We start from the raw sequence: 13,308 nt of genomic DNA, 5'->3' as shown, positions 1-13,308 counted from the left end.
ATATTGATTGCCGAGTTTCCTTTCCCATTTAATTATGCTGTATTGCATTCAGTTCTACTTACCAAAATGGGGGCTTGTCTTAACATAGCCCAGAATTCACTTTTCAGCATGAAAATAACATGAATTTTAATAGAGCACATCATTCATCACTGCTTAACAAGTGCTTTCCCATTGCTTTCCCATTGCCACTTTCCCCCTCCATAACTTTGACGGGTTTTGGAAGCAGAAGTGGGTTTTCCCTTTAGAGTTTCACAATTAATCTATGCCAAGTTTAGTGCAAAGTTCAATTCTCTTGCAAATAGCAGCCATTATTTGGCAGTTCATCTGTCATATCCTGGCTTGGCTCCCTGTGTTTACTATGAAACGGGACTGCCAGCTCTGCTTTGGGAATTATTGAAAGTTTACATCGATGAAAAGGGCATATTTGAAGAAAATTTACAGGAGCTTTCCTTTAGCTCCATAGTTTTCCTTTAGCCAGAAAGTACTAAAGATGATGCTGTTTCCTCTATGATTCACATAAGTCCCTTAATGCATATTTAACACTGGGAAGTGTTAACAACTAATAAAATAATTGCTGTTAATGTAAGTAATTAGTACTGGCAATGTACTAATTATTATTAATATGATTGCTTGTAATTAAAATGCAAACTATAGATTCAAGGGTAGTTGTAAGTGCATGAAAAATCCCTGTTAATATAAGAATAAGATAAAAAGGTTTTATCATCTGTTTTGGGTAGAAGTGATCTCTTGGCTTTCTCTAGATGGTCTCAGACTTGGTGGCAAAATAAAGTTGTCCTCTATACTTCCATTTACAAAAAAAAAATCAAAAAACATAGGACTGAAACAGAAAATAGGATTAAATACTGATGAAGAGTGCACTCTCTTATTTGTAGGTTTTAAATGTTTTTTAGGTTCTTCTATGTAGATGTATTAAAGGGATTTTGAAAGGGATATTCTACAAAGTTTCCAGTTCAGGAGTAGTTTTGGTACTGTTTTCCACTGTCCTGTTTATATTATGCTCTGCCTGGAATGACTTCATGCATAGAGGATAATAACTAATAATAGTCAGAACTTACTTGCTACTCCTTAAAAAAATTAATTCATAATAAATTTTTCATTTGAAACATCCTACAGTAGGGACTCTCATATAGGGATAGAAAAGGGGCATTCGTTACAGAAAGCAAATGATGATTCAAATTACATATAATGAATCATGCAGGGCCAACTCCAAAGTTTGATTCAACTCGATTTATTTATTCCTGTGACTGTTTTTATTTCATTTTGGAGTCACACTGAATTAGGCACAGGAGCACATGAGCTCATGTTGCTTTGTGGTGAGAGCAGCAGAGCTGTCCTTACATGTCACAACGTTTTTTAGCCACACACCCCCCTGCTTAACTTAATTACATGGATATCCTGTTGTTTGGAGTAAAATTATTTGGTAGTGTTATATCATTTCAGGAGAATATACAGACTCAATGTATTTAATAGACATTCACTATAATAATTTCCCCTCTGTATCATTTACTTTATACTCATAAATACCACTTACATCAGAGGTTAAACACAACTTTAAAACTCTGTTTATTCAGTGTCATTCTTGGAAGCTTTTGTCCTTCTCAGCCAAAGATGTGCTTACCAGAGTAATGTTTAAGTGGGTATATTTATAAGGCAACAAGTCCCCTCCTGTCTTCTAAACAAAACAATTTAAGGAAGAATTCGCTTCCCAACTGTGGTTTAAATTGTTTGGAATCATATAGTCAAAGAGCCATCAGAGAACCCTTTTGTAAAACAACGTTCCCATGACCCTGTGCCACGAGGCCCTTTGCTATATCTTTAATAAATAATGAAACAGATGTTCTGTGGAGCCCTGGATGTCACTCCATGTGGGTTAACTGTGTTTACTAAATAAATACGGTTGTTAGCAGCTTGTATTTCATATCTTGGGCTGTGTAACAGGCAGAGCTATTGAAATAGTCTCCATTTGAATTCCTAATGTAAAGCCTTTACTTGTTATCCTGGATGCTGTACAATTTCTTCCTGTGTAGTGAAAAAATAATGGTTATAGATTCATTGTAAAACTTGGAATCAGTATCAGAATGATTTCACATGCAGAATGCTCCCAAAACACAAAAAACCTTCACAAAGAGTAAGATGGCAAAATATTAAAATATGAAGGCAAGATTTTGCCTTCTCGTAGTCCTATTTTTATGATAATTAGTGTTAGAAGTTCTCAGGTTTCTTGAGAAAACTCTTTTACTGGAGGAATCTTTGCCTTTTGAAGACAGAGCCCCCAGGTTTTCCATCTTGGATTACATGCTGGGCTTTGCTTTTGAATGGCAGGTGAAGTTTAAAAATCAGTATATTTGTAAGACAGCTTAACAGTTCTTATCTAATATAAAGGCACATTAATACAAAATCTAATCAGAAGAAAAATATTTTCATGTCTCATTTTGCAGCTGTGTATTCGTCGAGGATGTTTTAGACCTGGCATTTCATGATTTCCGTGATCTTTCTGAAAATAATGTTAGCAAGGATTCATTTCAAACCCCAGTGTGTTTTCTAATGAAGAATTGCTGCTCTTCCCAACTCCTGATCAAGACTGGGCAGTGGTAGTTGTGACTAAAACACATTTGGGGCTGGAAATGGCCATCAGGGATATCAGGATGGAGAGGATGTGCACAGGACAGGGCTGTTGCCCCCTTTGTCTGAGCTCTGCACATCTCCAGCCTGGTGTGTGTGGAATGGGTGAACGTACTGAATTTGTGATTTATTCCTTTTATGTAAGTGTCTTGGTTTTCCAGAGAGGATCTCTACCCCTGGAGGAACAGCAGAATTCTTTGGATTTTTGATTTGAGCGTATTCCCTTTCACTGGTTCTAAATTAGGAAACATTTCCAAGCTGCTGGTGGCTAAAATGTTCTTTTTATAAGTTTCTCTGTTCAATAATCAGATGGGAACAGCATTGTCTGTAAAACATTTACTGCATGTCAAGTTAGAAGTTGTTCCCTTCCATTTACAGTGTAGACTATAAAGTTGCAGCATTTCGAGATGATCCCCTCTGTAAGATGCTGATTTTCCAGCCCTTTGTGGTTCAGAACAGCCCATTAACAGTTATTTCCCTGCTGTATTTTGTGTGGTGACAAGGACACACTGTAATCAGACAGACGGTCTGTGACACTTCAGCCACGGGCTGAACACTGTCATTAAACTTCATGTACTTGTGCAGTCAGTAAGTGAAGTTTTAGTGCAGATAAATCATGGAACAAGGCTGTGTTCTCTGAGCTGACTCACTCTTACAACACCAAAGCAGAGGAAAATTAAGAACTGAGGCAGATGTGCCTGTGCCACTGCAGGTACTGCTCTGAGGGTCGGGAACAAGCTACACAATCAAATGTATTTTCCTGCAGCATAAGCTGCAGAGCTGGAAAGGTTTTGGTATTTGAAGTGATATATTAAAGGTATGTCACTGGTATTTTTTTATGACTTGAGGATGTCTGTCTGTTTTTTTCCCTCCAGGATCCCAGAAGCAAGCACAAATTTAAGATCCACACCTATGGGAGCCCCACCTTTTGTGACCACTGTGGGTCCCTCCTTTATGGGCTCCTGCACCAAGGGATGAAGTGTGACAGTAAGTGAAGGTTTTCTGTGTTACCAAAAGAGGGGTTTACTTTAGAAAGTAAGTGGAAACCCTGGGTAACGGCCTCTTACTTCATTTCTGTGGAAAACAGTGTTTCAAATGTCAGCTATTTATAGTCCTGTTATATTTCAAGTGGATATTTCAGTACTATAATGATCTACTAATGAAAATCACCTCTGCTGCTGAGAACGCAGCACGTTCAGCTTGATGTGGCTGAAGAGCCTTTGCTGTGGCAGTTTTGAGAAAGCCTCTTGAATACACCCTTAAAGACTGAAAATTCAGTTCAGTTTGTAGCCAGGCTCCAGTATTTTCCTTGTATTTAATTTGTATTGGAAGCGTCCTGCTAGAAAAATCTAATAATCAATTTAAACTCATGTTCGTTGGGGATGCTGACGTGAATGCTCTGTTTTCTTAGTCATATTCCCAGCAAGTCTTTATTCCATCTTCACTTTTATTTTCTCTTGCACATCATTAATGGTTATGTTTAGGTTTCTGAAGTAGATTATTTTATTCTCTGCAGAATGTATTGTAAGATGTAGCCACATCATTGGGTGGAAAACCACCCAGCTGTGATCTGAAAGTCTGGCCAACAATTAAGCATTTAGTCTTAACTTTCACTTTCCTCTGAGTTTGCAGTGTGATCATAATTATTGGCTCCTCGTGGGTGTCTGAACCATTTTTGTCTCCACAGCCTGTGACATGAACGTTCATAAGCAATGTGTGATAAACGTCCCCAGCCTCTGTGGCATGGACCACACAGAGAAAAGGGGAAGGATTTACCTGAAAGCTGAAGTCATTGGTGAAAAACTGGAAGTAACAGGTAAACAGCTCATTTTGGAACTTTTCAGGTTTTATATGCATTTATGACCACTGTGGGTCTGTGTGCCTTGGTCAGATCTTGGTGTGTTAAAGCCACTGATGGAGGATTTCCCTTCAGAAGTGTGAGGGTTTCATACAAAGTGTCTTGGAATCAAGAACTGGGGTTCATGAAAATAAATAGAAAAATGAAAGCTGTGGTAATAGCCTTAAAAACTCTGGAATATTAATTAGAAAATCACTTTTATGTCGTTTTTTTTTTCATGTAGAAAGCAGCTCAGTAGGATGGTTATCTGTTCAGGAAGTTCCTCATCATCTTCAGAACACGAGAGATGCACTGAACTTTCATCAGCTGGGGAGTTGTTTCCTGTATTTCAGAGTGTTGAATAAACAAAAGCAACTTGGATTCAGTCCCAAATATTGCTCCCAGTGAATTATAAAATAAAAAAAAAAAACATAATTCTCACATGCTTTGAGCTTGAGGTTACCAAGATGGGGAGGAGGCAGAGAAAGGAAGGAAAGAGAGGGTGGCAGTTCTTTTCCTTGGAAGTGTTTCTCCCAGAATTTATGAGTAATTTTTGGTTGTGCACACCCAGACTTGCACACCCCACCGACCCAGTCCGGGGCTGAAGCTGCAGAAAAAATTCTGTGTATCCAGAACAGGGTCCAGTGCTTTTATCATTGCCTGGTTGATGTTGTAAAATGGAATCAAATTCGAAGGCAAAGTTACACCAGGACAGAGTAGGAGGTTTCTTAGACCATCTCAACTTCTGCCTTTGGTTTTCCTGATGTTTCTTGACATTTCTTGCTTGTTGGCAACCTGTGGATGTTGAGTGTCATGTGTGGCTTCAGTGTGGCTCAGCTGACAGGATAGAGCCTGTTAGACACTAAAAGGATGTTTCTTCCACCTCTGTTCCTCTTTGTGGAATGAGTCCAGTAGAGACCATCCCCTCGTGGTCAGCATAAAGGAAATGAGACCATCACCCTGAATTTTCCCTGCTGACTGAGCCAGCAAATATTCCTCCTGGCACTGTATTCTCTGTGGCTCTGTTCTCTCTGAATCCAGATGCCTCCATATTCTCCTGTCAGACCTTGTAAAATGCATTGAAAAGAAGAAGTTGGATAAAATTTCGTTAGAAAGGATCAGAACAGATCCCAAGTGGTGCTTAATTGTAGCTTAACTTTTCAAATCGCTTCCTGTCGACGTGGGAGGGGAAATTTGTCCAAGGTACTGTCATTAACAGAAGGTGGTTTCACAAAGTGGTGAGGCATTTGAGATGGTGATGCAGCTTCTAAAAGCAATTGTACCATGAGAGAGAATTAATTTGAAAATCATCCAAGTGACAAAATGTAATGTTTGCATTATTCTAGGCCGCTCTGCAGCAAGGTTCTTAAATATGGCTCAAACTTTCTGCTGTAATACACATAATTTGACAAATAACATGTGCTTATTTTCTGATGATTCAGTGGGTTTATAATCCTTTTAGGGACAAAAACATTTGTCACAAGTCTCTGTGGTACCAAGGCCCTGTAAAACGATTACACAAACAAGGATTCTTTTAGTTCACAGTTTTATTTGAAAAGGTCTTCTCTGAGATATGGATGTGGTCAAATTGTTGCAGACATTTCTTAGGTTTTCTTCATTGCTCTTTTTGGTGTCAGTGTACTTGGCAAATGCTGTTTCTGTTGTGTTTATAAATAAAACATTTCCATCCTACAATTAAGTAGGTTTCTGGACAACAAGAAAAATGTTTACTATAACCTCGTTATGTATAAAACAATTACAGGGCTGTTGTTGTGGTTGAGGCTTCTCAACATTTCCAAGCTTTCTGAAAACTTCTTTAAATGAAAGTGACAGTTGTTCTGAAAGTAAGCTGCTTTTTTGTTTCTTTAAATAAAAAAATGCCATACAGACTAAGCCCAAATGACATTTCAGGTGCCTTTTGTGCATGTTTAACTGAAAAGGAAATTAGCAGTTGTCAGGTAGTTCATGGACACACTGCTATGCAAAAATTTTCTCCTAGAATGTCATTGCTTCTAAAATATTTATTGAGAAAACCTTTGTTAGAATATGCAGTTCCCAGAGCTGCCAGGCACAATATCACTGCCTTTAGCTTTGGGAAAGGAGGTGAATTAAGTGTCCAGGAGGTTTAGGAACAGCAGGAAAAATAATCGACAATTGGCTGTTTGGTTTGAGCCCTTGTCTGAATCTTTTTCAAAGGAATTACTCTGTAGGTGTTGAACTGCTCCAGCTGAATTCCTCAATATCCCTGCCCTGCGTCCTGTTTTGGTTGTTAATTAGCTCCTGCTGGTTCCTTCCCAGCCAGCCTTGATCTCATGCAAAACATTTGTGCTGCTCGATGGAGACGTGCTCTGGGGTTGGCACCTTGCAAATCACTGCCGTGGGCATCTCAACCCTCCCAGTCCCAGCCAGGACATTTTCCTGATGGAATGTTGTAAATAGGACTGGTTTTTTTTCCCCCCAGTGAATTCTAGGAAGGAGGCAAGGCAGGGTTCTGCCAGGTGGGGCTGGCCAGTGGTTCAGTCAGATTATCTAAAATCTCCAAGTTGGCAGGTTTTGAATTGAACTAATGGTGGGAATGATTCAATCCTATGTATAAACAGACTTAATTCCAGTTAACTGGGTCAGATCTTCAATCCAGGTGCATAAACACGGACATGCAGCTTTTTCTGTGTGAACTGTAGAGATCCTGCAACACTTCTTCACAAATGAGTAGGAATTTTGGATTGCTACACTCTGCCAAAACTCACCATCTTGCCAGGGCTGTTCAATCTGCCCCACTCAGTGCTCATTTCGTTGAAGTTCTTAAACATCACTGGTTTATTTTCAATGGTTGAGCTGCTTGCTTGAGAGTTGCATTGAATATTAATAATTTATTGCACTTGAAGTAAATCAGTGGGGTAGTTTTCTTTTTATAGAAACACTCCTGAATTGCTTATCTCTGAAATCACAGAGTTCGTGACCCTTTCATAGGTTGGATTGACGGGGGGGGTTTGCTCTTAGGCATAATAAAGCAGTTTTTGCTATTCTTAATCTCTGCTTTTTGCACTGAATTTTTTTCCTCCTGATGTGTGCTACAAGTTTTTTCACTCTTATATTTCCCTCTTGACCCATCTTATAATTCAGGGCGAGTTTGTAGGTGGTTGAATCACAGTTGCGATTTTTTTTGTTTCAATTTTATATTTGGGATTATTTTTATAGAGAATGAACAATAACCCGTGTGAGAAAAATAACCCCATTTGGTGCACAGATTTATAAAAAGCTACCACGTTATTGGGACCCTAAACTGTGCCCTGAGACTGGCTGGGAGTTGGATGTGACAGGAGCTGACAGGGAAGAACCAATTTAGGGACAGGGTGGTAGTGACTTGCTGGCAGCCAATGCACCCCCCTGCTGCATAAACCTTGTTAAAACACACATAGACACAGCCCAGAATTTTCAGAGGGGGGGTTAAATCTATTTTTCTAAGCTTCAAGAATACAGAAGATCTGGTTTCATTCCTCGGTGATGCTCCTGTCATTTGGAAGGAGAGGAGGGCTGGCAGTGATCCCTGCAGAGGTTGGGAGCACAGAGCAGGCTCTCCAACAATAACCTCCCCGGGAGTTCTGTGCTCCCCTCTGTGCATTCTCCACATTATTTAGGAGTGTGTGAATGCTGAGCCACCTTCTGGCTCTGCATATTAATGGCCTGTCATGCTGCTTGCTGGGGACAACGGGGGCAGGAGCCTCTGCCCAGACAAGCTGGGGAGACAAACTCGGAGAATTTTGGCACGTTTGAGTCTCATAAAAATTGTTTCCTTAAAAGGTCTTACCACACACACCACTCTAATAATTTTAGTTATGATTTTCTAGGTCAGTGTCTGTCTTTGTTAGCATTGACTTCCTAATATCTGCGACTGATTTTAAAAGGGAGCATACGGGAATATTCTCGGTATTTGACCAGCTTTTAGTACCAAATGCCTATAAAGGGATCCCAAATAACTCCTTGCACGTGGGAGACATTATTAATGTCTCAAAAAACACGGATCTCATGGTTTGCTTCACTAATATCTCTTTTGTGACATTCCCAGAATCTGCAGGGTTGCTGCAGTCATTACAGGAAAAGCTGTGCCTTTAGCAATGCCAGCCCTGATAACAACAGAAAGTTTCCTTCCCATTCCAGTCATTAAATTTACTTTACCATGAAGAAATAGGCAATGCATGGTATTTAAAAAGAACATTAATTTTTCATAAATGGCCATCTACATGCATACAGAAATATTAACTAAATCCTATATATTTAGGTAAGTGTATATACAGATAAAATTAGAAATGTAATGGTCTGAATCCTTTTTCAGACGATTTGATCCATCTTGTGTTAAGATTTATGTTTCATTAAGCAGCTGTCCTACCCAGCGGTGCTTAATGATAACTTTTACAAAGATAATCTTATTTTAAAAATAAAATAGAATTGCTCCTGTGAGATTTCCAGTTCAAATTGAAAGCAGAGAACCTATTGCAGGCACAAGAACTTGGGAAGCAGCGTTAGGGGCGATGGTACATTTTTTGTTAGTAGGAGAGGATATCTTAATAAATAGAGAGAAATAAAGTGTCCTGTGAAATTGGTTCATTTTTTGTCTTGTTCTAGACAAGGAAATGAATCATCTGTACCTTGTACATCTCCTGGGCAGTGCAAGGGCTCGTTATATTGCCATTTTTCAGGGCTCTGGTAATGGGAGCACTGGGCTCAGGAGGGACATGAAAAGAAATGTTACCTGGGCAGGGGAGTAGGTATGGAATAGAGAAAAGTCTCATATCTGAAAGCCCTTTTAGTGATGAGAACTGCATGGAAACTGGAAATTGTCTGAAAAGCAGGATTTGTTTTCGGAGCCACTTGTACATGTGAGTCACAACCAGCTCCAGAAAGGAAGCACTCAGTGAGTTTTATTAAAACCTCGTAATAAATCTTTAATGAAAGCTGAGCAGTTCTGGAGGCAGCTTTGGATTTTGCATACAGAGAGTACAAATCCACAGATTGGAAGAAAGACTATTTTCAGTAATGGGTAAATCTTTTGAACTGTGGTTAAGGGGAGTGCAGGGAGGAACTGGGGAGAAAGTTCCTTGGCTGAGAATACAAGATCCTCTGTCACTCACCTAAGTCATCTGAAAACTGGGCAAATCACTGGGATTTAGGCTAGAATGTTCTTCAGGAGGCAGTGAGAATTATGGAATAATTTACTAATGCTTTATTGTGTGAAGACAGAAACTTGGAGCTAACTCTTGGAGCCAACAACAGCCTCCCTTTTCCTTCATTTCTCTGGATATTGTGCCAGGCCAGACCATTGGAGACTGGGATTGTCTTCTAAAAGCAGCTATTAGCATGTGGTTGAGAGATTTCTGCTCATCTAAGTTGCCTGTGGGGGGTAAAAGATTGGCACAAAATGGTTGCTGTGATCACTAAACTGGTTTATTATCCACATTTGGGAATTCAGGAAAAAGGTAGCTGTGACTCACTTGAAAAGGAACTGAGTAAACTCATGCTGCTAATCATCCAGCTTTGTTCTAGGGACAGAAACATTTATTTATTCATTCCCATGACTAATTTTATCTGATGGTGCCACAAGCAGCTATAAATCCATAACTGCATATGGCTTGACCTATCCAATCTCATGGAAAAAGTTTCAGCTTCGTCATCCACTCTCTGAATTCCTCAGAATTCTGCCTGTATTTCTTCTCTTTGCATCAAATGTCAGTTGTTCTCTGCCAGCCCACTCTGTTTTATTTAGATTTTTATTTAAAGTATGAATACCTAAGAACAAGATCTGTGTTTTCTTATATCTTTATACTATTCCTGGGAAAGTGGGTGTTCCAGTTCCAGGCATGGCTCCTGGATGGATACTGCTGGTTTAGAAGGAGCACGTGATAGAAGAGCCATAGGACAGGCATCAAATAGTCTCCATTTTCTGCTGAATAGACATTTAGGATCTCTCCTTCATTAACAAGGAGGAAAATGGCACACTTTTTCCCTATTTCTGTTTTTAGAAGGAAAACCTGGGCAAGGTGGGATTTGTTAAAATTCAGTATATACTTCTCTTTGTTGTCTGTTCATCTGTGTGCTCTCTCAGTCCCCATTAAGAGTCCAATCTGGGCAAAATGTTGGGAAATTTAACTTGTAGCAGCTGCTTTGCTCAGTACAGAGATTGTTATCATTCTTAATAGTTACAACAGAAACCCAACAAATTATATTTTAGGTTTGTGCCCAAGTTATGCTCCACTTCACCTCACTTCAACCACCTCTCATTTAGAGTAGCATCCCTAGCACAGCATTGAGTTTAATTAACTAATAATTATCAAACAGCAAGAGGTTGCTGGCTGTCATTACAGCTATGGCACCACTCAGCCACAGTTAAGTTGATTTATTTTCAGGGAATTATTTTTCATTTCACTTTTTCACCCCCACACAAGAGATGGTGCCTTTTGTGGGGAGTGGAAATCTCTTCTTCATGTCAATCCTCTTAGAGAAACCTGACCCATCCTGTTAAAAATAGGGCACCCTTGGAGATGGACCACTTGGATGCTAATTCTCTATAAGCACCATTCAGCACAAGTATCATCACGCTGCTTCCTCAGGAAAAGAAGTGCTAAGTCAGTTGGAAAAGGATGTCTAAGGGTATTAATTATGCAGACAGAAGTACAAATGGGCCAGATATCTTTAAACAAGGAGGGAGATAATGACTTTGTCTGCAGCCTGTATTTAGTACATGTTGCATCTTTCCTTCCCAATTAATCTTTGAGCTTCTCTTTCTTATATTTAGAGGTGGGGGTTTTTTTTCCATTTTCTGTGTGTGCTGCAAAAGAAAGAAGCAATCTTACACATGCTGCCGTGGCCTCCTGCTGCCAGTGTTGTTTTCTAGGCTCAGCAGGTTTACCCAGGCTGGTCAGTGATGGCTTTCTCCAGGGAATTCTCCATGGCAGAGCTTCCAAGGATGTCTCTGCGTCCACCCAGCCTGTTGCTTAAAATTCTGCTTGTTACACTGAGCCTCTCCAGGTAAAACTGAAACCTAAAAGCTCAGTCTGAAGATACCATGTTCAAATTAAGCCATTTTGTTCAAGGGATTTTAGTGACAAACTTCCCAATGTGTATTTTTGGGAAGCTGTAGAACATGTGGAGAGTTCTGCTCCTCACTTATGTCAAACTACAGGATAGAAAAAAAGAATGAGAATGTGGATTTTGAAGTAACAGCTCATGTGCCAAACCTGGCAGTGCAGTCACAAGAACCATGCACAAGAGGACTGAAAAAAAAAACAACAAAATAACCCCAAATATAGGATGAGAGAGAGCAGCTTGCACTGAAAGCTGTCACTTCATCCCGCACTCGCTTTGTGGTTCTTGGTCCCTTTGGGATTGTAAATACTTAGCTAAAATAAGTCCTTTAATCTCAGTGTTATTCCTCAGAAGTGTATTTGAAGATGGCTTTCAGTATGCTAAATTTTAATATTGGGTGGGTTTGGTTTTTTTCATGGATTGAGAGCAAATGGTTTTCCAGCTGACCACTGGGTGTGAAGACCCTCAAAGGGCAAATTGAGAGTAAATGAGAGTGGAAACAATTTTCCTGGCCTGAAAACTGTCATTTCCCCAGTTGCAAAGCCCTGTCAGCTTCATACAGGGATTGTGGGAAACTAAAAATGAAATGATTTGCAAGAAAGATGCATGTTTCTGTTCTGTTCTTTTAAAACACAGTGATTTTTTTTCTGATATAATTATTTGAGCAATAAACTTAGTGAACAGATTACCCTTTATTCTAAAATTTTAACCCATGAGCATTTTCTGTCTGTAGTTTTAAAACCACAAATTTAAGAAACTTAATCAGTATCAACTGTTGGGTCAAGTTCATGTGATTCATTTCCAGCCACGATCTAATTTCCTTGATTAATTTACCTCAGAGTATCTGTTCTGCATGAGAATTATCTTGACAAATAAACTAGTGTCTTCCATATCAGTAACTCACATCCCTGGACACTGCCTTCTTCCCACAGCTATTTTGGATATAAGGTACCAGTTAGGTCTGGTGTTTCTTCCTTCCAACTTGTTCTACCACACCTAATAATCTCTCATTAAATAAACAGAGCAGGTCAAACTGTTTGAAATTATGGGGGTTTTTTCCTGTTGCACTGGTGGGTTTTCTCCCAAAAAGAAAATTTCCCTCTACATCCTGCATCAAATGCCACAGGGGCTCAGGAGTAGGTTTGCACTTGGCAGTTGTGACCTTTGGAAAAACACAATGAGCACTAAAACACTCTCTCCATCCCCTGCAAGGACAGTCAGCCTAGAGCTGCTTCCATCACCCTGATAGTACACCTGGTGTGTAGGGAATGGAGCAGAACATCCCATGGTTTATAAATCAGTGCTGTTTTACAACAGGGGTGTTGTCAACACCACCATCTTTCATTCCCCTGGCCTTTGGTAAAGCACAATAATAAAAACCTGCTGCCCAAAAGCTGTCCTCTTCTTATTCTATATATAAAAAAAATATCTGTGTTCCTTGGATGCCTTTCAGCCTCCATGCTGGGAAACAACAGATTGAAATCCTGAGAAGGATTTTTTATTTATAATATGAAAATGCCATTTAAATCTGGGGGAAGAGGAGAAGAATGCCTTGAGCAAACAGTAACTAACCTGTTGCTGAAGATATAACAAGTCTTTTTCTTTTCTTTCTTTGCATTAGCTCTGACTCTAAAATTCAAATTTTTGCAGGAAATATTTTCCATCGAGAAATATTAAGCGACTTAAAGGTTGATGTTTCCTAATTTTCCTTTTAGATTTCTGCAGTTAGGTAGATAAATTTGAAAAAG

General features: G+C 39.4%; 1 protein-coding gene across 1 annotated transcript in view; it reads left to right on the top strand.

The window, feature by feature from the left end:
• Positions 1–13,308, top strand: part of PRKCA (protein kinase C alpha) — a 143,795-nt gene that overhangs the window by 89,855 nt on the left and 40,632 nt on the right. Inside the window, exons 4-5 of the mRNA XM_029960097.1 lie at positions 3,519–3,630; positions 4,331–4,459. Coding sequence (XP_029815957.1) covers positions 3,519–3,630; positions 4,331–4,459 — 241 coding nt within the window. The remainder of the gene's footprint in view (positions 1–3,518; positions 3,631–4,330; positions 4,460–13,308) is intronic.

This window comes from Manacus vitellinus, unplaced genomic scaffold (assembly GCF_001715985.3).
Source record: "Manacus vitellinus isolate BGI_N305 unplaced genomic scaffold, ASM171598v3 scaffold_24_pilon, whole genome shotgun sequence".
NCBI lineage: Eukaryota > Metazoa > Chordata > Aves > Passeriformes > Pipridae > Manacus > Manacus vitellinus.
This window is presented reverse-complemented; position numbering and strand designations above follow the sequence as displayed.